This window comes from Mercenaria mercenaria, chromosome 6 (assembly GCF_021730395.1).
Source record: "Mercenaria mercenaria strain notata chromosome 6, MADL_Memer_1, whole genome shotgun sequence".
NCBI lineage: Eukaryota > Metazoa > Mollusca > Bivalvia > Venerida > Veneridae > Mercenaria > Mercenaria mercenaria.
In genome coordinates this window covers 85,439,139-85,463,596 of record NC_069366.1, presented here as the reverse complement: position 1 = coordinate 85,463,596, position 24,458 = coordinate 85,439,139, and the positions used below count along the sequence as shown (strand labels likewise).

Here is a 24,458-nt window from a genome sequence, read left to right as displayed (position 1 = left end):
TATGGGGCTCGAAATACTTCATTACACCGGTGTTTTACACGGAAAGAGTAACTTTTTTAAATAGAATAATGTCCGGAAATCGTTATTGCATGAGAGTTCGAATGTAGTAATTTCGGCAGTGAGTACTTTACATGGAAGGAGTCACTTCTTCTATAGAATAATAACCGGGGTCGTTATTCTATGAGATTCGAAGGGAGTCATCTTTAGGGAGTCAGTATTTTACTTGGAGGGGTCAGTTTTTCTATAGAATAATGACCGGGGGTCGTTATTTTATAGAGTTTTCAAAGGGAGTCAGTTTTTTGTAAGGGGAGTCAATATTTTACAGGAAAGGAGTCACATTTTCTATAGAATAATGACCGGGGGTCGTTATTCTATGGGGATCGAAATACTTCATTACACGGCTACAATAATGGGCATAAGAAGTCAAAATTAGTGCTTCTACCGTAGTCAGGGAAGAATAATTGCAACTCAACGGTCCATGTTTACTTGAAAACAGAAAATAACACATTTGTTACAATAACAGAGATATTATTTCCAAAACTACGCATGTGTTTACATAAATTCGTACTCCAATCGTATCATATAATTTGCACGACAGCATAAAGGTAGCTCGAGAATGTGTTAAGTGTCATATAACCTCTGTGTCAGTAAAACATAATGTGGTCGTCATCATTCACGTGAGGTCCAAACATTGAAGCGTTATAAACTTCTTTCCGTATTTTTGTTGAGGATACAAACTCTGAATAGGGGAGGAAATGCACGGGCATCACTTCCTCGATGAACTTTCTGGCGGGAAAGTTTGGCATATCGTCTCCTCGAACGTACATGCTGGTTACCGGCTCATTGACGTCAAATATGCATTTTAGGAACTGCGTCGGATCTGTTCCAGATATGCAGTATACCTGAAATATATTGAATCAAAAGTCTTAAAGTTGACAAAGCCTATATAATATCTAGTAAGATACAAAGAATCATGACATTTCTGATTTTTGAGGAAATTTTTGCGGAAATTAAGAATTTCATTTTCAATAACCATGCATAAGTTGAAAGGTCAATGCCATGAATGGACATAAGTTTGGCATGCACGTTTTATGAAGACAAGAAGTAAATATTTCTATAATTCTGCACACACTGAATAGTGTCGTCTAGTCTTTTCAAAATAATGATACGTTATTTAATTAAACTGATCACTTGAGTGCGTCTGTACTAACCACATCGGCATAATTTTTGACGTTTGACATTCTTTTATAAGTACTGTCAATGGGTACTCTTTTCTTCAGCTTGAATATACTTCTGCTGTCATGGACACCAACTATTACCTGAAGTGCAGGAATAAAAGACACATACGTGAACTCGAGTGTGAGCATCAAGTTTTAGCCTTAGATAGCTGGAGTAGAGTTTCGTCCAATATTCAACTGATAAAATCTATAATAATATTCCTTGGAAATATAGCACGTAGCCAAGTAAAATAATAGCAGAGTCAGTATGATTTAGACTGTAAGAGGTAATGTAATGTGTTTTCAAGTCCACGTTCACCCTCTGAAGCGGAACTATAATATGCAATAATATTAATCAAGTTCATAGTCCCAAAGAACCAGAAATAATGAAAACGCTCCGAGTACGAAACGAGTTTAGAAGCCGCCATACTGACTTCTTCTTTGTGTAGTGTAATGGCAAGATTCTTTGTATTCTGTATTTTAATTTGGATATTTCTTTCAGAGATTTAAGATGTTAAAAATCATGCAAAAACTTGTCATTTTATGAATTATTAAAGTCAGACAAGACTGTCAAAACTGTAGTAGCTTCGGGGTGTAAAACATCCCTGAACTATGTAAGTTTAATTACTATGGTCCCACTCTCCATAAGCATTGTTAAAAGCTAGTTTGAACTACATTTATAATTCAAAAATGTTGTTAACGTGCAATAAATAGAACTGTTTTAAAAAGCTAATTGAACACTGATTATATCTTTGAAATTCGACTGAACATTTTTAAGTTACTGTGCATTGCTCTTCGTAGTAAAATAAAAATGTTAGAACTGTCGTAATGGTGTTGTGTTTCGAAGAAAGCTTCAGGTACACCGGCCAGGCCAAGCCACTACGTTACATTCGACAGCCTTTTAACTAAATGAGGCAGTATGTGACATATTGTACATTTCGACATTTACAGTTTTTAAGACCTGCATGTTAAATACCTGTAAATTTCAACTGTATTTCTGGCCATTTTCAACTTACAGGTCTTTTACAGACGTTTTATAGCTGTGAAACAGATCCTATTTTCGTAAAGGTACTTTGCAGCGTCAGATTTTTGTAAAAGTTCACAATTTTTACAAAACACTGCAAAATACAGAATTCTGGAAAACGTCTGTTCAGTAAAAGAAGACAAAACATATCTAAACTTGCTCCCGCTTTCAAAAATCATGACGACGCTTTTCCCCAGTAAGGTTACTACTCTCAAGAAAGATTTTACCAAATACCTTACACACATTTGCCTTAAATATGGAATGTTTCATGTAGAGAAAATGTCAATGCATTGTAAATAATAAAAACACAGGGAAGAAAAACTAATGTAACGCTTGTAACTGACCGCCGTTACATAAGATATTTATGACAAAATTTAAACAAACTTGTTTTCCTAATTCTTTCAGCCGCTCCATCAGTATTTTGTGACCTTCATGAAAAAGGTCAAAACAGCCGACTGTGTACACTTTATCCACTTTCTGTAATATTTTCCAGGATGGTACAGACTGGGACCTTTTCATCGACAACTTCCGGTGTGATGGCGACATCTTCATCTCCTCAACTTCCTCTTCTTTCTCCGAGGAAGTGTCAGACTTTTCATCAAGGTCATCTGGATCTTCTACAAGGTCCCCAAATATACTCATTCTATTAGAACAGAAAAAGATAATTATTGTCAAGATTCAAATTATGCTCGAGGGATAAAAATATAAATCCATGGCAAGTTTTAATTGTTTTGGTCAACATTTTGCCAATGAACATCTATGCGACTACAGGGGAGGGTAGGGTTACGGTAACTTATTCGTACAGTGTTCCGAAAGAATCATTGTAGTTTCGCCCCTTGGTCGTGTAGATTTATACATGCGACATTAACATGATATGATGCAGAGACGTTAAAACACGATGGCGCGATAATATAATGCGAAAACGCGATGCGAAGACGCGATATCAATACCGCACTTGCGCAACCTGTTTTCGCGTTGCTTAGTATGGTCGCGATATCGCCTCTCAACCTGTTTGCAAAATTATGGTATTACGATTCTGAAGTGCGATATTAACATCGCACTATCGTACTTTCGTAATACCTCCATCAGATCGAAGGGACGATGGTTCTATAATACAATGCGAAAACACAGTACGTAAGTGTGGTTTTAACTCCGTAATTTCGTGTATATGTCGAAGAAAGATGTCGCGATAATATGATGCCAAAACGATGTGAAGCGATGAATATCGGGGTTTCATACGGGGTTTCGGGGGGTATTTGTGTAATGAAAAGTTCATATTTCAGAAGCACTAGCCATCAGCACTAATAGATGAACTTCAGTTTCAGTATATACAGAACATTATAAACTTAAAACCTCATTAATTATCATTTTAAACATTCTTCCCTATAAAGAGGCGATTCAACTTAAATTGAAACTAGAGCTGCTTTCGAGAAAAGAGCATGTCTCCCACAACTGCCTGATCATCTAGATTGGCATTTCTTCTCCATTATGAATCTGAGTCAACCATGCACCAAGACCTGTATCACAGGCATCAGTATTTTCAGTAATTCAAGGGCCATAATTCCGATGTGCCTGGGCCGATTTGGCTAGTTAACTTGGCCGAGGACTTATTGGCAAACACATTTTGTTCAAGTTTGGTGAAGATCGGATGAGATATATTCGACTTAGAGTGCGGACAAGATTTGTTACAGACGGAGACACACACACGCACATACACCCCCACATAGCAGTAAATCAATGTCTCCCACCACAGTGTTGTGGGAGACATAATTATATGTGTCTCTTTCATTTTATTATTAGACACCTTTGTGATATGTGATATCGCAATCAAATTTTATAAAAGTTCTAAATCTGAATTTAGGAAAACTTACTGTCTTTCAGGTTTTACAGTCAGTTTTTCTTCAGTCTGTGTCCCAAAACTTCGCTGAAAAGTATGCATACAACTACAAAGGATTTTGGTACTGTTACAGTTAACGTAATATTATATAAAATATGTCATTCCCGATCCAGAATGGGTAGTATGGATAGCAACCGACGCTATAAGCGTTCATGGATACCTTGGTACGTGTCATATTCCAAAAGATTAAACTACACATGCATTAAGAAGATTAAACACATGATTTGAGCCGCACCACGAGAAAACCAACATAGTTGGTTTGCGACCAGCATGGATCCAGACCAGCCTGCGCATCCGCGCAGTCTGGTCAGGATCCATGCTGTTCGCTTTCAAAGCCTAATGGAATTAGAGAAACTAATAGCGAACAGCATGGATCCTGACTAGACTGCGCGGATGCGATCCATGCTGGTCGCAAACCCACTATGTTGGTTTTCTCATGGCACGGCTCATTTGTGTTTTAACAAAATACAGAAATTTAAGATTAGTAGCTTACGCATTCTGTGCCTTCATCTTGTTCTATCTTGGACTGTTTCTCTCTTCTTGGTTTGAGTTTATGGTCCAGACTTGCATGCGCTAGCCGTATTGACAACAAGAGACATATCACTCCAATAATCCCAGCTGAAAATAAGGTTATATATTAATAAAAAAATTGTTCTTTAATTCATATAAAATTTAGACACTTCAGATCCATGGCATTTGATATAATTTCTAGATTTTCACCCATTGAAAGACATATTTACCACAAGACACCAAGAAAACGAAAATAATAGTGTTGAACTGTATACACTGAAATATACAAGTCAATGTAGTCAGGTACATTTATTTTGACAAAGCTCCTGCTATATAACCATTAATGAAAATATAGTTCTTATTAAAGTATTAAAATCTCTTCTTGTGCCAAGACACACTAGTTACAATGATTGTCAGGGTTAGTCTAAAGTTAGATTTAAAGTTAGAGTCTAAAGCTGGAGCGGATCAAATGTTCTAGGACAACGTCACTGTTGTATGTGGGGACATATCACAGTGTAAATATGTGTGTATGTATGCGCCCGCGCGTGCGTGCGTGCGTGCGTGCGTGCGTATGTTGTGTGTGTGTGTTCGGGTTTAACGTCTTTTTCAACAATCTTTCAGTCATATAAACGACGGTGTCTGCTTGTAGCAGTGAGGACAATGACCAACTTTATAGTGCTGCCTCACTGGAATATCACGCCGTTGACACGTGACATGATACCCCACCCAGTCACATTATACTGACTACGGGCTGATCAGTCCTAGTACTATCCTGTTAATGCTGGGTGCCAAGCGAAGAAGCTACTAGTACCATTTTTTACGTTTTTGGTATGACGCGGCCAAAGATCGAACCCACGACCTCCCGTACTAAGAAGAAAAATATGAATAAAAAGTAAGATTGGTCAATTACTTGGCCATCGCAGATGGCTATATAGAGTTCAATTGGGCGTATATCAGAAGGATTATAATTGGAAACAATGTGCATAACAACACTGATATTACGTTATAAGAAATAACTAAATTCACACTTACATATACTTGAAATAGGAACAGCAGCCCCTTGTGCCAGACATAGACAGCCTATACCCATTGACTCAAGCTTTTCCTTCAGTTTTCCTTCCATTACGGCAGCCACGTTTGTTTTTGATTCCGTAGAAACCGCTTTGTATTTTCTGAATAGACACGAAGTGAAGTTATATACATAACACTGTTTCTAAATAAATGAAAATATCGTTGAAAACAAGAACGCTTTCTCCAAAGCGGAAACCAACAATTTGTTTTGTAAAGTTAGAAAATGGTGAATTTCTTCTTCTCAAAATGTTTTTAAAGGAACGCGCTGATGTCTCCTTCCGTATAAATCGTGCGGAAATTACGATCGCGGCCAAACCACGTGACAGCTCTGCAATTGAGACGAATCTTTGAATAGGCATACAGACACTAAATAGAAAAATCGCATAATGGCGGACACAAATAGTCCTCAGTTTTTTTTTTGCTCTGTAGAGCTATTTTCCTCATTTTCTTTGCAATTTTTTTGCTAAAATCACATGACAGATCTATGCTTGACATGTAGGTAGCATTTTCATAATGAAATAACAACATGACAAAATTTTTCATGGAAACTTAGATCATACACCACCAGTATAATTTTTGGTCTCATTTTTTAGCTGATTTTGCAGTTTGTGTGTTTGACTGAAATTATTTTTCTTGCATCAAACATGACCCCCACTTTTCTTTCGATTATTAGTTAGCACTGACAATATTCTTCAAGAAAATGTAAGTTACAGAAATTTAAAATGGGTCCTGATGTGTGCTGCGGTCATTGGAAATAGGTCAATTTTATATAGAATAAAGAACAACAACTATTTAGTGTGTTATAACCAATAACATACCTCGAATAATAAGCCTGGAAGTAGTCCTGCACCCTGACAACGCCAAGAACAAATTCATACGCTATGATAACAGCACATGCGCCTGTGAACAGTAATGTTTGAGAGGCAGTCATCTTGCTGAAGTCCGTCACCATCAGAATTGTCCATAATGAAACGCAGTTTACTATCTCGGTAAAAAGGATAAAAATGATACTAAAATACAATACTAAAAGAAATGTAATAATATGTTCAATATGAAAAAACAGTTGTGAACAGATATTTTATTTATTTATTTATTTTATTTTATTTGGGTTTTACGGCGCACCAACACATGTATAGATATTAGTAAAATACTAAATTCAATACTACAATACTAAAGAAGATATTCAAGTATAATACTAAACTGACATGTATTTAAGGCTTTGGTTTAAAGGATTTCTTGATGTTACATTATTGTAACACCCAGCAAAACGTTTCTACTTGATTAAGCTTAATAACTTACTTAATGTTTGGCAGTAAACTACTTAATAACTTACTTAATGTTTGGCAGTAAACTGAAATTTGGATACATCATCTTTATATATAGTTCTAACATGACTTCTTTGAAAAATACTTAATCTAAAGAAAGCAGTGAAGAAACACTGTACTTTTCATTTGATGGAACTTGCCGAAAATGTCAATTATTTCCTCACTTTATCACAGAAGGCGTCCATGAAGCCTCCCAATAACGGATCGTCAATCTGACCATAGATGGACTTTTGCACTTTTGCAACAATACCGTCCAGGTGATCCAGAAAATCATGGAGTATAACACACAGGAATGCAGTGACTGGGTAGTTATATCTGCATTCAAAAAACATGAATTGTAATACACTGTTTAAATTGAAAAAAAAGGTCCATGTAAAATACCCTTTGGAAGGGTTATACATAATAATAGCAGATTCGGTTTTATGAAATATTTTTATGAAAGGTAATGAAATGCGCAGCATACCTCACGCCTTCTAGCACGAAATAGTTACAACAGTGACGTAATAGTTGCGATAATTGGCTAAATATACGCTATTAAAAAAATACTGTATTACATACCTAACTAACTATGATTAGTAACAAAACTGCATAGATAAAAATCCTGTCACCCAGAGCGGGTATTATGACCAGAAGCAGGCATTCTAACCGGTTATTGACCCGCCACTGATGAGTAACTTCGTTTTTGACCCTATGTCGTCGCGATAAAAATTCGTTTACGTCGATATTTTATATGATTGATTAATTGAAGCAATCGTGTAATCATTATTGTGTTTAGGTATATAATAAGCAACTCATTGACACTTAGGCAATATAAACCTTTTTACGATGCTATTGGTTGTTATGATGTTTACCGGATGTTTTGGTTTTAAATAGACTTCAGGTCATCACCGCCGTTTAATAAGTGCGCAGTACATGTGTTGCATGCAAGTCCACTCCCATACTAATGGTACACGCCTTTTCTTTTCCATGGTTCAGCACTACCACAAGTACGAAACTTTCCAGCAAGTGGACACGAGCAAGATTTTAAAAAGCTTAAAAATTCTTTAAAGTCAACCTAAACTCAGTTAACATGATTTAAGGTATCCAGTTCACAAATAAGCAAGATCTATATAACAGTGCTATTAAAATACACCAAATATTGATGCCTGGTTTTTGTATCATTTGAAAGTGTATTGTCTACTGAAAAAGAAAATACAAATAGAAGACCATAAATGTTACAGAATTTTTATCTTTTACTTAATAGTTTTCAATGATACCAGTTATTACAGTGTAAGATTTATCATTTTGCAGTCAATAAACGTGGCTTCAGTGATTCGTGCATATTATTATGGTAATCTTATTAACTAATTCTTTTAACAGTTAATGGTACTGTCCAAATTGAAAGACGTTCAAAATAAATTCATTATAGAAATTTAGCAGGGTAAGGGTTACAGTCTTAAATGATGTCAAAGAAACCCCGATTATCTCATATGTCTATAAAATGCACGTTACGCAGAAGGGTGTGGAATCTCAATTTTCCGTTCAATTAGGAAATAAACTTACTTTAAACACCATGCAACTGGTATAACCAGTATTGTCCGCGACCATGACACAATGTTCGCAGTGAACACATCGACTTTACGGTCTCCAAGGTGTATTGCACGTGGTATCCTAGCAACAACGGGCGAAAGCGTCGTCTGCAGAGGACTGTAACAGTACGTGTCATACAGGTTAATCTGAATTAAATTGATTCAGTAGTTAGTGTATTTTAACATGGTGAAAGAATCGATTTGTCTACACGAATACAAATATTTTAATCAAAAGAGCTAACCCGCCATATTTTGACGGATTTGCGCTAAAATTAGCGAAACAAATGCGAACATTTGAATGGCCAATTGCTGTTTTGAATAGTATGTTCTGTTGAGTGCAACTTAGTTTGTGTAAAAACTAGTCAGCGTCCCGTTTTGTTATGCTAAAGTCTTTTTTTTTTGAGGCCCCAACTGGGTAACCCCGTTTATTTTTCTTTGCATAACATACATGTATATGACATACAATTTTATATACAATGTCAATGACATATATAGTCAAAAACAAACATGAACTTAACATGTTTCGAATCAAAATCACGTCAGATTCAATACGAATATTATGCAAAGAGTTTTGGAAGGTAAGAAAACAGGAAGGAAGGAGAAGGAAGTAGAGAAGAAAGAAAAGAGCTATGTCGCTTGGGAGTTCTAACTTTGATTAATGAAAAAGTAGATTAAAAAATGAGGAATAAGGGGTGATCGTTTCCTGGTTTCAGTAGTAAGTACTCAATACTAGTATATGTACAAGAGTTTTAGGGGTTGTAAAGTTTAGTGTTTGTTTGTTTGTTTGTTTGTTTGTTTTGGGTTTAACGCCGTTTTTCAACAGTATTTCAGTCATGTAACGGCGGGCAGTTAACCTAACCAGTGTTCCTGGATTCTGTACCAGTACAAACCTGTTCTCCGCAAGTAACTGCCAACTTCCCCACATGAATCAGTGGTGGAGGACTAATGATTTCAGACACAATGTCGTTTATCAAATAGTCACGGAGAACATACGCCCCGCCCGAGGATCGAACTCACGACCCCGCGATCCGTAGACCGACGCTCTACCTACTGAGCTAAAAAGTTTAGTGTAGTCAGCTATTATATTTCATCGAACTTTGACCATTTTTCTTCATGTCTATCTAACTTGTTTTGCATTAATGCGATTTCTTTTTCAATTTTTATCCTAGCTTTCAAGTATTGTACAAAGCATTCAAACATTGGAATGTTTTTGCTGTACTTAGATTTAAATATAAAATATTTGCATAATATTATTATAAAGTTTAGAACATCATTTTTCTTATTGTTTTGTGTTACACCGAAACATATGTTTTTGATATTCAGTTTTACGTCAATTCCTTTAGTAGTCAATAGATTTTAAATGTTGTTCCAAAACCTTGTACTTGGGGCATTCCCATATTATGTGTTCAATTGTTTCTGTATTCATGCAGCAGAAATCACATAGGTTACTGGGGGCCAGCTTACAGATAAATAGATATTTATTTGTGGGCAACAGACGCATTAAAACTTTGTATTGAAAACTGCGTAGATTTGTATCAATGGTAGAAAGGAATGGTACGCTAAAAATATTCTTCCAATTTAGGTTTTCATTTTCAAAAAAAAGATTCCCATTTCACAGCAGCAGTTGGTTTTTCATATGGTACATTGGTTGCTTGTAAATTATAAAGATACTGGTTGGGTGTTTTACAAACTTTTTTTTTTTGTTATGCTAAAGTCAACACACCTGAGACTGAAATATCTTTGAAGAACAAATTACGCAAATAGCAAATAACTTTCATTTAAAAAGAGAACCTTTGGGTTCGTATACTGCAACAGCTGGTTATCAGCTTGCCGAAGCGTTTACAATTGTTCGCACAGAAAGCAAGGTAAAAAACCGCTTCCATGGGATTCGACAGCTTCGGTCTTTTTCGTTGTTTGTGAAGAAAAATCGACTTATCCCCTTACCATTTCATATTTCATAGAAAAAAGAGTTTTTGAAAAGATTGCTAGCTGACATAAGTTAATCATCTTTCTAAATGTTATACAGAAACTCACTCTTCTGTGGTTTCAATATTCTCCTTCTGCAAAGGCATTTCAAATTTCAATCATGCTTTACCGGAAAATTGTTAAAAAGATGTGTCAACAATACTGTACTCGTCGTTAATGTTTTCTGTCATGCATGTTTTCACCTACCAATAGTAATGTAATATTTTCCATCTAAGACATCTCCTAAGATGTCAGATCTTTAATGGAAGAAATCCGACCAATATTGCTGCTTATACTATCAAAATTCATTAAATGCGAAAGTTGGATTCAGTTATAAAACGGATGTAGATACAGACATGTGTCCTTGACCTTTGTTTCATTAGCTTGATTCTGATAAAAAATTTTTTGGTTTTAACGCGACAGTAAATCTTTAAACATTGCAATATGCAAATATTAATGAGTTGTGTTAAAAAAAGCTGGATATTCGCATGTGTTAATTAAAGTGCACAAATAAGCATCATTTCAACAACTAGTGATGGTGTGAATGAATTATTTATATTAAATAAATCATCACTCATCTGCTACAGTGTCACAGTGACATAATTACTCTACCGACCCTTTTTCACAATACGCTCACATAAATCATATATATTTTTTTAAAGAATGACAGCCTTTTAATTATACGAATATAAACTTGACATTTAACACAAATGCAGACTATTCTCGGAAGCAGCATTTCATTTTAAACTAAATAACAGATCGATTTTCACATGCAGTATGTGGCAATCAATCAAGAAGCCACACGTTCAATCACGACACCGCTAGAAGTCTCATTTGTGTTCCATATTTTGATTCAAACGGAAATGTCAGAATCAATGAACTATGAGCACAAGCAAAACTTACCAAAATGAATAAGAATTTTTCGATGAGGTTTAAAGAAATTCTAACTGGTAGCCAAAGCAGCGAAAGAAACCCCATCTGAAAATATAATGAGATTTAATTAACAGTCTGTAAGTCGTCTAGCTAAAATATTTATTGTCTAGTTTTATCATATACTGTTACAGTCGCGACCATCAGACAAAAACCAATAACAAAAAACCCATAAAGTTAGTCAAGTTATGGTCGCTAGAATTATCAATGAGTAAGTTATGGAAGTATGAACTATGGACGCTTCTGTGAAACATAGTAAGCTATGAAATCCGGAGCTACGGACGCAGCTATGAAAAGCAGCAAGAACTATGCACGTGAAACTAGTAAGTAAAGTCACTAATTATAGTCAGAAGTAGGGATGCGGTCATAAAACCGAAAAACTTTGGACGCCAGCATCGAATAAGTACTGGTAGGCAGAACTACATGGTGGCCATAAGAAGTTAGTTGTGGTAGTAAAAATAAACAGTTCATGCTGACCTGGACATGAGAGCACCAAGAATACAATATACCGTTATTCAACATATTTGTTCTGCACCAACTAGACGTTAAGTATGAACTTGGCCATTTACTTTTTTTTAACGAACGGTTTAATTATATATGTTTTTATGTCGTGAATAATCTGCTACGTTACAAGCAGTCATTGCAAATACTATTGACCACGGATGGGCCGCTTAAACAGTCTACTACAATACAAGGCACAGTATACAATACATGTTACAGTAAACTACAATACGAGTTATATTACACATTAATTCTAATATGCTTGTCTCTGTTAAAACACGTTTACGCTAGAATAACGTCACGTTAACGTGCGGTGACGTCAATGTTTTTGTTGCGATTAAGAAAGAGCGCTACTATATTCTATCTACTGCTTTTGATAAAGGACATATTAGAATCGAAATAATGTTTAGCAAAATCGTGTTTTAACACTATTTATACACTCGGGCGCCCTCGTGAAATTATTACACCCGACGTATTACCGCCCATCGTGCATAAATAGTGTTAAAACACTCTTTTACTATAAATTATTTCTTAAATAAAACGTGATATAGTATGGCATGTATATAGTAAAATAAATTCTTTGGCATTTATAAAGTAAAATAAATTCTTTTTCCTTACTATATAAATGACATACCATAAGGCTACTGTGGTTTACTTGCGTTACTGAACGGTTACAGTGAAGTGTAATACATGTTAAAGTAAACAACAACATGTGCTACATAATACTTACACCAAACCACATTTCAAATAATTAGCTGTCTGTTAATTTTATGTGGAAGAATCGTTGTTTTTGAAGAATCATTAAAATTATTTTTACAAGATAAAATATCTTACCTTTATGGTTTAAATGCCAGTATATTTGCAATAATTTGTTACTATCTTGTATTATGTTATCAGTTTACACAATTTCGAGATATTATTTGTTTACTCTGTAGTATCATCTAACTTTAACATTTTAACATCAGCTGACCACTTAAATTTGGTTACATTCTTTTATCGGTTGACATAAATTGGCTCACATCAATAACACATGTGACTCTGCAATAAAAATATCAACATTATGCTCCAATGTAGTTACTCCAACACTGCACACACTAAGCCCTGATTAGTGTGCGGGTCTCAGATACATTCATCCCCACTCCTAATCATAAGAAATGTCTTAGTAGTCATCCAAGGCTGGTAGTTACAGGCCAATCACTCTTATTTCCATAGGCTTCAAACTCCATGGAGCACCTTTTGTTTTCAGATAATGCATTATGACTAATGCTTTGCTCAGCCCTTTAGGTGAAATAATTATTTTTATGTTGAAAGTAAAATCACACATAGAGCAAAGGAGTCTAATATCGACCCTCTTCTATTATCGACCCCCCACCCTTAATTGATACTTAATCACATTTATTACTAGAAATCATGTGATCATGTCATTCACTGTCATTTTTACGTCACAAATTTTCTTCATGCGCCATTTTGAATGTTTACATACAGTGTGACTGCATGAGATAAATTTCAGTGCCAACCACTACATCGTCCGTTAAGGTAGGTATCTTTCTGTTAAATCAAATTTACCGTTTTTATGGATCGAATCAGTTTAATTTTGTATTTAATCCTACTATACACATATAGAACTCATTTCTATCAGCCATTTTTGTAGTCTCTTGCAACTTCTGGAAAGATTATGTGGGGGTCGATAATAGCAGATTGAAAATATGACCTTCTGCTATTATCGACCCCCAATAATTAAATTTATATAATTTCTTGTTGCTTTGAGAAAAGCACTTAATTCATAACTTTAACATGTCCAAAACATTGTGGAATGATACTTTTTTCACTTGGGTATTGATTAAATTTTACTCGGACTTATCATAGACTCTCAGTGTAAAATCTCAAACTTTTAACTAAAATAAAGGTATTAAATCAATATAACATTTCAATGAAACTTCAAAGTTTTGTTGTTTGTAGCATCATCTGAAGCATGTGCAGTGAAAAATCTTGATTTTATTTTAAAATAGTGTGATATTTATTTCTAAAGTCACTATTATGTTCATTGTAAATATACTTTGTTATACCAAAGTGGAAACTGGCAGGTACTCTAAAATGCAGCTCTCTGATTGGTCAGTTAGAAACCCTAATGTTCTGTGATGACTTATGATAAAGTTATGAATGCACATTTTAGTTGATCACAAGGATTAAAAATCTCCTAAAATAAAAAGAAAAACAGCGCAGAGTCTCTGAAAGTTCGTCATAGCCCTGATGTTTCTATCATTTATGATGATAGTGACAGTTATGACGATTTTGACGATTCCTCTGATGAACAAAATGATGATGGACAGTGCAGACAGCTTAGACCAATGTCAGGGGTGTGGTCAGTCTAATGGGAAGGCCAAATGAGTGAAAAGGCTGTGACGAATGCCCAGGAAGGTGGCACATTAAATGTACTAAGCAACCAGAACTTCACTTGTTGACTCCAGAGGACTTAAAAAAAGTTAATTTAAATGTATAAAAATTGAGTGCTAAAATATGTTTTTAAGGCTGTAGAAAATAATGGATAATCAACTTTGTTTGAATGTTTGAATTATTTATCTCTTGTGTGTGGCTAATGTTATATTTCAAATAACTATTATCTAACATTTACAATTTGTCAGTCAAAAGACCAAATATGAAACTGTGATAGTATGAAAGACCAAATTTAAAAAAAAAAAAACACACATGAAATAATATTTCCATGAAATCGTAGTAAAGTTATGCTTTGTTTATATGCTCAGTTGCGTAATTTCAAATTGCAATTATGACAATAAAGGACAAATAAAAATTAACTTAATATTAAGTTAAAATAATATTATGCTTGATTTTCAGTGTTTTTCAAATTTAAAAAAAAAAAACAACTAGGGGTCGATAATAGCAGAAGTGGGTCGATAATGGCAGACACATGTCACGAGACAGAATAAATTTGACCGTACCGTATTCTGTAATGTAACAAGTGTTTTTATTGGTTGAAATCGACCAATGATAGTTTGTCTCAAATATATGTGCCACTTTGTCTCCGAAAGTGAAACACGGTGGGGAAACCACGTGACTAAATCGGATAACGTGCACGCAAAAGTGCTAAAAATAGGCCCGCTTCAGGTATGTTTTTTCACTGTAACTTTTTTGATCCGCCATTGTTTTAAACGAGATAACGTGCATAAACCCCGCAATAAAAAGCTCTTTCATCGGATATATGTAACTTGATAAAACTCCCTCCCGTTTTTACGTAATCCTTGCCCAACCGATTCGAAAGATGCAAAATATTTTGGTAACGAACACGTCTGTTCACAAGTTACGCACCTAGCACAGATTCTGCAGAGAATTTTCGCTGGAATGTAGGTTTAAAATAAAGCTTATCATTGTCCAAAGTCCTGTACCAAATATTTAACATGACTATTCAGGAATATTAAAGATATCGTAAGACAAAGGGTGCGGTAACGTACACGTTGCGGTTTTCAGGAGGTGACGTACACGTCATTTTTCCCCAGAGGGTAACGTACACGTCAAAAACTTTTATCAGCATGTAGAACATCTTTGTCTTTAAATGACTGAACTGTAAACATTTTGATATTGTTAAAAAAAGATGCAGATGCTGGGAACAGGCTGTTTTTCTTTCGGTAGTTTAGTATATACAGAAATGCTACAGTGAAAATGAATAGCATTTGGAATTTTATGGTCTAATCGTGTATGTTATTTTGACAAGTAGACATTGTTAGCAGTTGCCATTTAAATGTCAACTTTTTCTTTTCTCCAACTATCAAAAGTTAATTAGGTTTCTGGAATAAACCATGTAGTTCTGTCTGTCAGCAGGGTTTAATCAAATCCATATGTTCAAATCTTCTTGATGACCCGTTGAACTGTAAACATTTTTATGTTGTTAAAAAGATGTTGGAATTAGTATAAATTCTGAACGATAACTGGAACGATAGCATGCTTGATAACCATGATTTTTCTTTATGAAAACGTTACAGTACAGAAAATCTTTTTGTTTAATATGACAGCATGCACCTTATTTGAATCATTGACAAACTGTTTGAGTTCTATCATGCATGGGACCATAACAATCAGCCAATAATATAAACACGTTGTCGTTTAATCGTGCGGGAGTAATGTTATTCTTTCTGTGGGTAAGTGACAGTTTGTTGGTCAGCTAGTTATTCATTTAGACCTCCTTACTGAAACAACATATCAGTATTGACCTAAATTTTGCATATCTAAGTACTATAGTCATTCCATGGTTGATTAAATTATAAATGCTGACATATTCTGATAATATAGATCTATAAATGCGTCAATTACATCCAAAGCTTTAAAGTAACAGCCTCGGTTAAGTTTAGGCTGTTCATTCACAAAATCAAATACCTTATATAAGCATTAACGAGATTACAATTAACTATTAAACTAGACTAAGCTATATTGGATCGCAAAAAAGTTAGAAAATGTCGCAAAAAAATTGAATTTTTTTTTAACCAAGTACAGTTGACTTAGACAGATTTTGTGTCGCCTACTACAAAGTAGCTGCGACATATAGGGATTACTTTTCCGTCGTCCGTCTGTCTGTCCGTTGGCGACCGGCTGGCGTCCGTCACGCTTCTTGTCCGGAGCATAACTCAAGAAATAATAAAGGTGCTAATTTGTTACTTCATACAATGATCGAACACAGTGAGAGGATGTGCAGTATCAAAGAACCATAACTCTAGGTGGTCCCATTTTTTAATTATCTCCCCTTATCCTTATAAAAAAAGACTTGTCCAGAGCCCAAGTCAAAAACTATTTGAAGAATTTGAAGATACTTTACACATTGACAGAGGAAGCGCAGTGTAATGGTCACATTTTTAAATTACCTCCCCTTATCGTTATATAGAAAGCTTGTCTGAAGCCCAAGTCGAAATTATATAAAGGATTGACTTGAAACTTCGCACATAAATAGAGGTCCAATGAAAGGAAGTACAGTGTCAAAGAACCATAACTCTAACTGATCTTATTTTTGAATAACCTCCCTTTATCTATGAAAAAAACTTGTCTGGGGCCAATGTCAAAACCATATAAAGGATTGCCTTGATACTTGATACATTGATAGAGGTCAGTGAAGCAAAGTGCAGTGTCAAAGAACCATTACTTTAGCTGACCCCATTTTTGAATCACCTCCCTTTATGCATGAAAAGGAAAAGCAAGAAGCTTGACTGAAGCACAAGCCAAAAACTATGAAGGGTTGATTTGATACTTTGTACATTAATACAGGTCAGTGAAAGATAGTGCAGTGATGAGGAATCATAACTCTTACTGACTCCATTTTTAATTACCTCTCTGTATGTATAAGAAACTTGTATGGAATCCAAGTAAAATCAATGATATACAAAATATAAACATGTCAAAAAGAAAAGTAACACGTTTTTTTCTGTTGTTATTTTTAAGAAAATGGGTCGTCCAAAAAAAGTTTTTCCCACAACAGTGGTAGGTTCACGCTCCACTATGTCTCTTCTCGTGCGCATTAAATTACTTTTTCTCCGAAAAGACATTTTGCACTCATTGCAAATATATTCATTCTCCGTGCTGTAAATTGATAATAGTTTTACTGCCGTTACTCTCAGTGCAACAATTATCACGGGGGAGGAACTGTTACACGAGACTCGGTTGTGGAGGATATCATGTTACAGATTTAGGATGCTACTGTTACAGTATTCCTGGATAACGTTACAGCATTCGGAGGATAAAAATCACTGTCGGTGTTTGTGTTTGCCAAAAAAAAAGTAAATATTTATCTCTTTTTGCAAAAGTAAAAATTGTTTTTTCTAGATCAATGGTATGTACGTCTGCTGAGACATGGTTTAACACGTGAAACACAGTATATTGATGTCTGTCAAGCGTTTAATGACAAAATCCGAAATTTTGATAGAAAATTATCTAAAAGAAGTTGATTAAAATATGTTTCAACCATGTTTTATGCTCATTTGCATCGATAAAGACCCTCTTTAGGCATGCGGTTATAATACGAGGTAGAAAAATCAATGTGGGTCTAATTTTCTTGGTTTTATAGAATGTTACAGTTGTGGGATGCTTCTTCTGGATGTGTTACAGATTTAGGATGATACTTTTTGGAATACATTTTGACAGTATAAAATACCAGGATAGCAAATAAAATTTAGATATCATGCATTATGCAGGATTTTTTGTAAGATGTAACAAATATATTATACCAAGTGCATTTTTTTCTAATTTCGAAATTCTAAATCTGATTCAACAGCTATATATGATAAAATGATAAACATTTTCAATGGAAAGCTAGTGTCCTATATCTAATGTATATGATACCATAATCACCAATTCGCATTGAATCGTCGTTTGCACTTTAATAAGCTGTTCTTTCATAAATAGTACCTGTTTATGCTACATGTATTAAGCTAGCAAACGATGTGTCCTAGCTTCAGAAGAGCTTGGCAATGTGTGTCTTTATCAACGATTTCAATTACTAATAAGCTTAAAAGAAAATATCCTCTCGGAATCGGTAATGGAGAACTTAAGAAATTAATTGGCTTTTCTCACGACAACTCGCACATGTGCAATAAAACTTCATTTCAAATAACAAAAGATTCTTTTTTGTTAAACATGTATACGTGTTTACTGTTGGAACAACCATCGAATCATAGTCTGCTTGCAGGCGTGTAGCTGCCTACGAGCAAATATGCATCTGCGCAATGAAGATTTGGCAAGCATGCACAGTCAAATAGGTAATCTGAAGCATTGAATCTGTTTGGTCACAGGAACCTAAATCATTTAACAGAGGATTTTATACGCAGTTCATAGTTGAAATGGATAATGTTTCAGGATTTTCATCTAAAAGTATATGCGTCTTTGTCTTTGTGTGTATGACGGTGGCAAGGACTTTTCAGGACTGTGCGCCATTAGAAGGCATGTCTTAGGACTGTAGGCATTGCGTAAACGCGAGCACGAGCACATTAAATTCGGGTTGTTCAAAAATTAGGAGTTACCTTATAAACATAGTAACTCACTCTCTTTTTAGATTTGAACGAAAGTAATTAATCTATGTGAATATAAATAAATACACACTTAAAACATTTTTCGATTTCGCTCCGCCATATCTTTGGTGATTTATTTAGAGGTTATGGAAAAACATTTAACAACCGATGTATTTAAAGATTGTTCAAACGATCGGTCAATTTGAATGGAAAAGGGATGGGAGATTTGCTCTGCATAACTTGTATCATCAACTGTTCATCATATGTGATTCTTAACATATCACAACCGGCATCTTCTCCCGTTAGGTGGACTTTCCTGTGTTTTTAAACGTCGTTACAGCAACGCCACTCTAGTACATGTCTGACTGCCTCAAATGACAAAATAAATGTTGTTTAGCAGTATTTACATTTAACAACAGAATCCTGAAGAAGGAAAAAGTATCATCCTAAATCTGTAACACATTCAAAAGCAGCACCCCACAACTGTAACATATCCGGCTAAACTGCAACATTCTATAAACCACGAAATATTAGATCAACAGTAATTTTTCTACCTCGTTTTATAAGTCCATGCCTGAAGAGGGTTTTAATAAATGCAAATTTGCATGAAATACGGTTGGAATATCTTTTAATCAATTTCTTTTAGATATTTTTCTATCGAAATTTCGAATTTTTTCATAAAACGCTTGATTGACATCAATATACTGTGTTTCGCAGGTTAAGCCATGTCTCAACAGACGTGCATATCACTGATCTAGAAAAACAATTTTTATTTTTGGAAAAAGAGATAAATCTTTACCACATCTTTGGCAAACAAAATACCGACAGCTATTATTATCCTCCGAATGCTGTAACGTTATCCAGGAATACTGTAACAGAAGCATCCTAAATCTGTAACATGATATCCTCCACAACCGAGTCTCGTGTAACAGTTCCTCCCCCGTGATTATACCTGTATGCGTATTTAATACGTCTCTTTCAAAAGTCAGAATTATATGGTGCGGACAACTAAACTAACTATCGTTACTGGAAAGAACAAGTACTAGGCTTCCATCACCCGTAAGCAACTGTCAACTTTTTCACTCAAAGATACATGGTCAGTTGCGCATATGATGGATTTAGAGCAAATTAATTTCAAAATTTTATCATTTTACCTATTTATGTATAGATATACAAGAGCTGTAAACGTGTAATTATTTCCAAGCTAGGATGAGGACCGACGCTACTCATTTTCACTGTAGCATTTCTGTATATACTAACCTACCGAAAGAAAAACAGCCTATTCCCAGCATCTGCATCTTTTTTAACAATGTCAAAATGTTAACAATTCAGTCATTTAAAGACAAAGATGGTCTACATGCATGATAAATAGTCTTTGACGTGTACGTTACCCTCTGGGGAAAAATGACGTGTACGTCACCTCCTGAAAAACCGCAACGTGTACGTTACCGCACCCTTTGTCTTACGATATCTTTAATATTCCTGAATAGTCATGTTAATTATTTGGTACAGGACTTTGGACAATGACAAGCTTTATTTTAAACTTAAATTCCAGCGAAAATTCCCTGCAGAATCTGTGCTAGGTGCGTAACTTGTGAACAGACGTGTTCGTTACCAAAATATTTTGCATCTTTCGAATCGGTTGGGCAAGGATTACGTAAAAACGAGAGGGATTTTCATCAAGTTACATATATCCGATGAAAGAGCTTTTTATTGCGGGGTTTATGCACGTTATCTCGTTTAAAACAATTGCGGATCAAAAAAGTTATAGTGGAAAAACATACCTGAAGCGGGCCTATTTTTAGCACTTTTGCGTGCACGTTACCCAAGTTAGTCACGTGGTTTCCCCACCGTGTGAAAGTAAGAATATGTACGATAGATTATGGTCTTAAGGGGTCGATAATTGCCTCCTTTGCTCTAGTCATCCAAAATACATAATCTGTTGCCATGTTTTTTTCTTTCAGTTTAGTTCCTTTATATATCATCTTAGTATCATTCGTCTGCAGCCTGACCTTCTTCTCCACTCTCCCGTATCTCCAACCTATAATTTAAAATCCTTTAAGTGGAACCAGTCGCATGAATTTGAGAGAAGACCTTGCAAAGATACTACAGACCAAGTTTGGTGATGATCTATTAGGCAGTTCAAGAGGAGAATTTCTATTTTTATTTCTAGTGGTCAATAAATCATTCAAGCGTGTACCTGTGTAAAACAAATTTAGAGATGTCCCTACAAGCATGCATACAAGCTGTGGTAAAGCGGTTCAGGAGAAGTCGTTCATATGTTATATTTTTTCTATTTTTAGCTCTAGTGGCCCCTAAAATCAGTTAAGAGGAATATTGAAAAACAAGAGGGTCATTGTGGCCCTGAGCAGTTTACCCGGCTTTGACTGTTTGACCTTGAATATATGTGTAACGCACTAAATTATGAATGGTTGCAACTGTATAAACTAGCGCCCCCCCCCCCCCCCCCCCCCACACACACACACACCTAAAGGGGCAAAAAACCATCATCTGGACAAATTTAGGAGAGGATTTTACAATGATGCTACCGATGAAGTTAATGAAGATCAAGATTAAGATCATTATCATTTAAGCTGATGTTGGACCTGAACTAACAACCATGTCATAGAGAGCCGAGCATTTTATCAATTTTATTCAACTCGTTTATTAAAGAAATTCAAAATGAAAAGACATTCATGTAAAATCCTCTATGTATTTATGTTGGTGCTAAGGCTGGAAGAGAGTTGTTGCATATTTCATTGCCTCTCATTATCAGACTGTGTCTATTACATGTCTTATGACATGTCTTATGACTGGTTTCGAGAATCTTACCGATTTCATAAACTACTACTATATCACAACACTGTATGACGGCCGTAAAAGGACTCCCTGTACTCGGACTAACTTGGCACTTTCTACATTTTAAAAACTTACAGATCGCGGAGAAAAAAAGCAAAAATACCATAATATGGTCTGAAAATCGTATTGTTAAACGAAAGTTTAAGTAAATTTTTAGTTATTTCCTCAACAGATGTATCTAATGGCAAAACTTGCACCCTCAAAATTAATTTTAACAAGTTAAATATGATAAATAATAATAATAAAAAACGCATTTCACATCCATTTATAATAACTGAAAATGAAATTGTCAAGTTTGTAAGCACTTTTAAAAAAATATTATTTTTTTCCTGCTTTCTATTTTTTAAGATAATAGTAGTTTCATGTACATGTATGTTATGCTCGCCTAATATAGATGATTTTGTGTATTTATATTTGTTTTTATGTCTCAGTTTCTTTAATGTAAAATATAAAGAAGATAATATAGTGTTGATCATATTTTCATATACTATGCCAAAGAAGTATAAAACACTTTTTTTATAGCTCTTTGACTATGCAAAATAAAAGAATAAATAACGTAGTGTCTTCTTTTTTCCGTCTCGTATTTTACATTATTGAAAAACAGAATTAAACCAAGTTGATGACTATATTTGCAGTTGTTGTTTTACCGGTACTTAAAATTGGTGTAAAATAAATCACCCTTCCCACTACGTTTTTACAGGAGATCTCTAATCTATAATCCTTGTTTTTTTTATGATCGGCACCTCCCGTGATACGATAAGCGGAGATAGCCGAACCATAACGATCTAAAAAATATCCGATAGTGATCGATATTTAGCTAGACGGTCGAAGGGAGACAACAAGGTACAGCGTTGATCTCAATAAACAAGGAAAGATAATAGAATCGATTTTTGCCCAATTCTTCAGTATGTGCAAGCTAAACATATTGAAAATTGGATGTTTAGGAATTTCAAGCATTGATGTTTCTTTCAGTCGTCTTCACCTACACGACAGAATGAAATCACCACCTACATTCACACACTTATGTAGTTCGTAAGTGGTTATGTGGCAAAGAATTAACAAATCTATTCGGACGGCGTATGCGTATTCTAAAACGCTTAAAGAGTACTTGTACGTGTTTTGTTCCTCACGTATTATCCGACATATAATGAGAGAAACTACGAAGATACAGGGATTCTGGTTTGGATGAGTTTATGTAATTCTTTCTTATGATATGCGGTACTGTAATGACTGAACCAATGTACAAAATCTGCTCTGTGCATACATGATAACTTCAACATATGACTGTTTGTCTAGAATATATATAAATTGGTCATCGGTATATAGATCCTAAATTTTGTACCGTCAATGAGGGCCGATCAAAAATAATAGTACCCCCATATCATTGGCATTGTAGTTATTGTGCATAAGGCTCTTCCAGTATAGGCTTCCTGTTGAGTTAGCTTTTACCCGATGCGGTTGAAGTGTCTGGATAGTATCCCGGAGACATCTCGGATCCAAAAATATCACTGCAAGCAATATTTTTTATAATAACCTACCAGGTCCTGGGTCCTAGCTTTCAGAACTGAAACACAGGTAGCCAGCGCTGAACACAATGGTTATCTGTAAATGTATTGGGCATCGAGGCAAAAATAAAAAAAACAATCATGTGAATGCTAGTCATCACACAACCTTAGAGCTCTGTAACATTGGGATACCTTGTTGCAGAGCTAAAAACAAGCTATTAAATCCTGCAAACATCTGCACTTAGGGTATCCACCTTGTAAGTTACAACTCTTATTATGGCACTGACACTGGACAAGTGAAGCCATCACCTCTCATGAACAGACTGAACAAAAACTGACTTTGCTCGTTGCTTTCAATACTTAAAAAAACTGCATATAGATATATCTATGTGAAATATTTCATAAATACAATTATTATAGTGTTTTCTTTGCCCTTTTTAGCTCACCTGAACCGAAGGTTCAGCTATTAGATGGTCCGGCGTCCATCGTCCACATTTTCACTTAAACATCTTCTCTAAAACTTCTGGTCAGAATAACACCACATTTGGTCTGTAGCATCCTGGCGAGGTTTTCTATCAAGTTTGTTTAAATGAGAGCACTTGGCCCCCTTTAGGGGCCGCTAGAGCTGAAAATAGAAAAAAAATCTTTAAACGACTTCTTCTCATGAACCGCTTGATGGATATTCATCAGACTTGGTCTGTAGCATCATTATAAGGTCCTGTCCAAAGTTTATTCAAATGGGGGCACTTGGACCCTTTTAGGGGCTGCTAGAGCGAAAATTAGAAATACCTTTAAACCACTTCTTCTCATGAACCCCTTGTAGGATTTCCACTAAACTTGGTCTGTACCACTTGGCCAAGAACCTTCGAGTTAGATGAACCCTAATAGCTATTGTTTTGGAGGACAATAGGTCAAAGTGACAGGGGCCTGAACATTTAAAGCTATTTCTGCATGGTAACTAGAGAATCACTTGACCAAGACCTTTCAAACTTGGTAGCATGATTAGGCTTATGGAGTAGATGAGTCCTGTTTTGGAGGACAATAGGTCAAAGTCACGGGAACTATTTCTACATGGTGACTAGAGA

The 24,458-nt window shown here is 35.2% G+C and overlaps 1 protein-coding gene across 2 annotated transcripts; it reads right to left on the bottom strand.

Moving 5' to 3' along the window:
• Nucleotides 1-500: 500 nt before the first annotated feature.
• On the bottom strand, nucleotides 501-23,977 carry LOC123548334 (uncharacterized). Of its 2 annotated transcripts, none has more exons than XM_053546527.1 (11): nucleotides 23,820-23,977; nucleotides 11,481-11,555; nucleotides 8,587-8,759; nucleotides 7,209-7,359; nucleotides 6,538-6,704; nucleotides 5,681-5,820; nucleotides 4,632-4,756; nucleotides 4,113-4,165; nucleotides 2,626-2,884; nucleotides 1,212-1,319; nucleotides 501-902 (listed from the first exon to the last, which is right to left on the bottom strand). In XM_053546527.1, the coding sequence occupies exons 2-11, from the start codon at nucleotides 11,553-11,555 to the stop codon at nucleotides 645-647; spliced, it is 1,509 nt and encodes a 502-aa protein (XP_053402502.1). In that variant the 5' UTR covers nucleotides 23,820-23,977; the 3' UTR covers nucleotides 501-644. The 2 variants fall into 2 exon arrangements, with proteins under 2 accessions (XP_053402502.1, XP_045191455.2); XM_045335520.2 differs by lacking the exon at nucleotides 23,820-23,977 and adding an exon at nucleotides 12,843-12,948.
• Nucleotides 23,978-24,458: the final 481 nt, after the last annotated feature.

What these genes read in the sequence shown, in the direction of transcription:
- LOC123548334 (XM_053546527.1), bottom strand. Translation starts at nt 11,555, where the DNA reads ATGGGGTTTCTTTCGCTGCTTTGGCTACCAGTTAGAATTTCTTTAAAC. An exon ending in TGGACGCCTTCTGTGATAAA is followed by an intron (nt 6,705 to 7,208) that starts GTGAGGAAATAA and finishes CTTTTTACCGAG; the next exon opens with ATAGTAAACTGCGTTTCATT. An exon ending in TGAAAGAATTAGGAAAACAA is followed by an intron (nt 1,320 to 2,625) that starts GTTTGTTTAAAT and finishes CCTGCACTTCAG; the next exon opens with GTAATAGTTGGTGTCCATGA.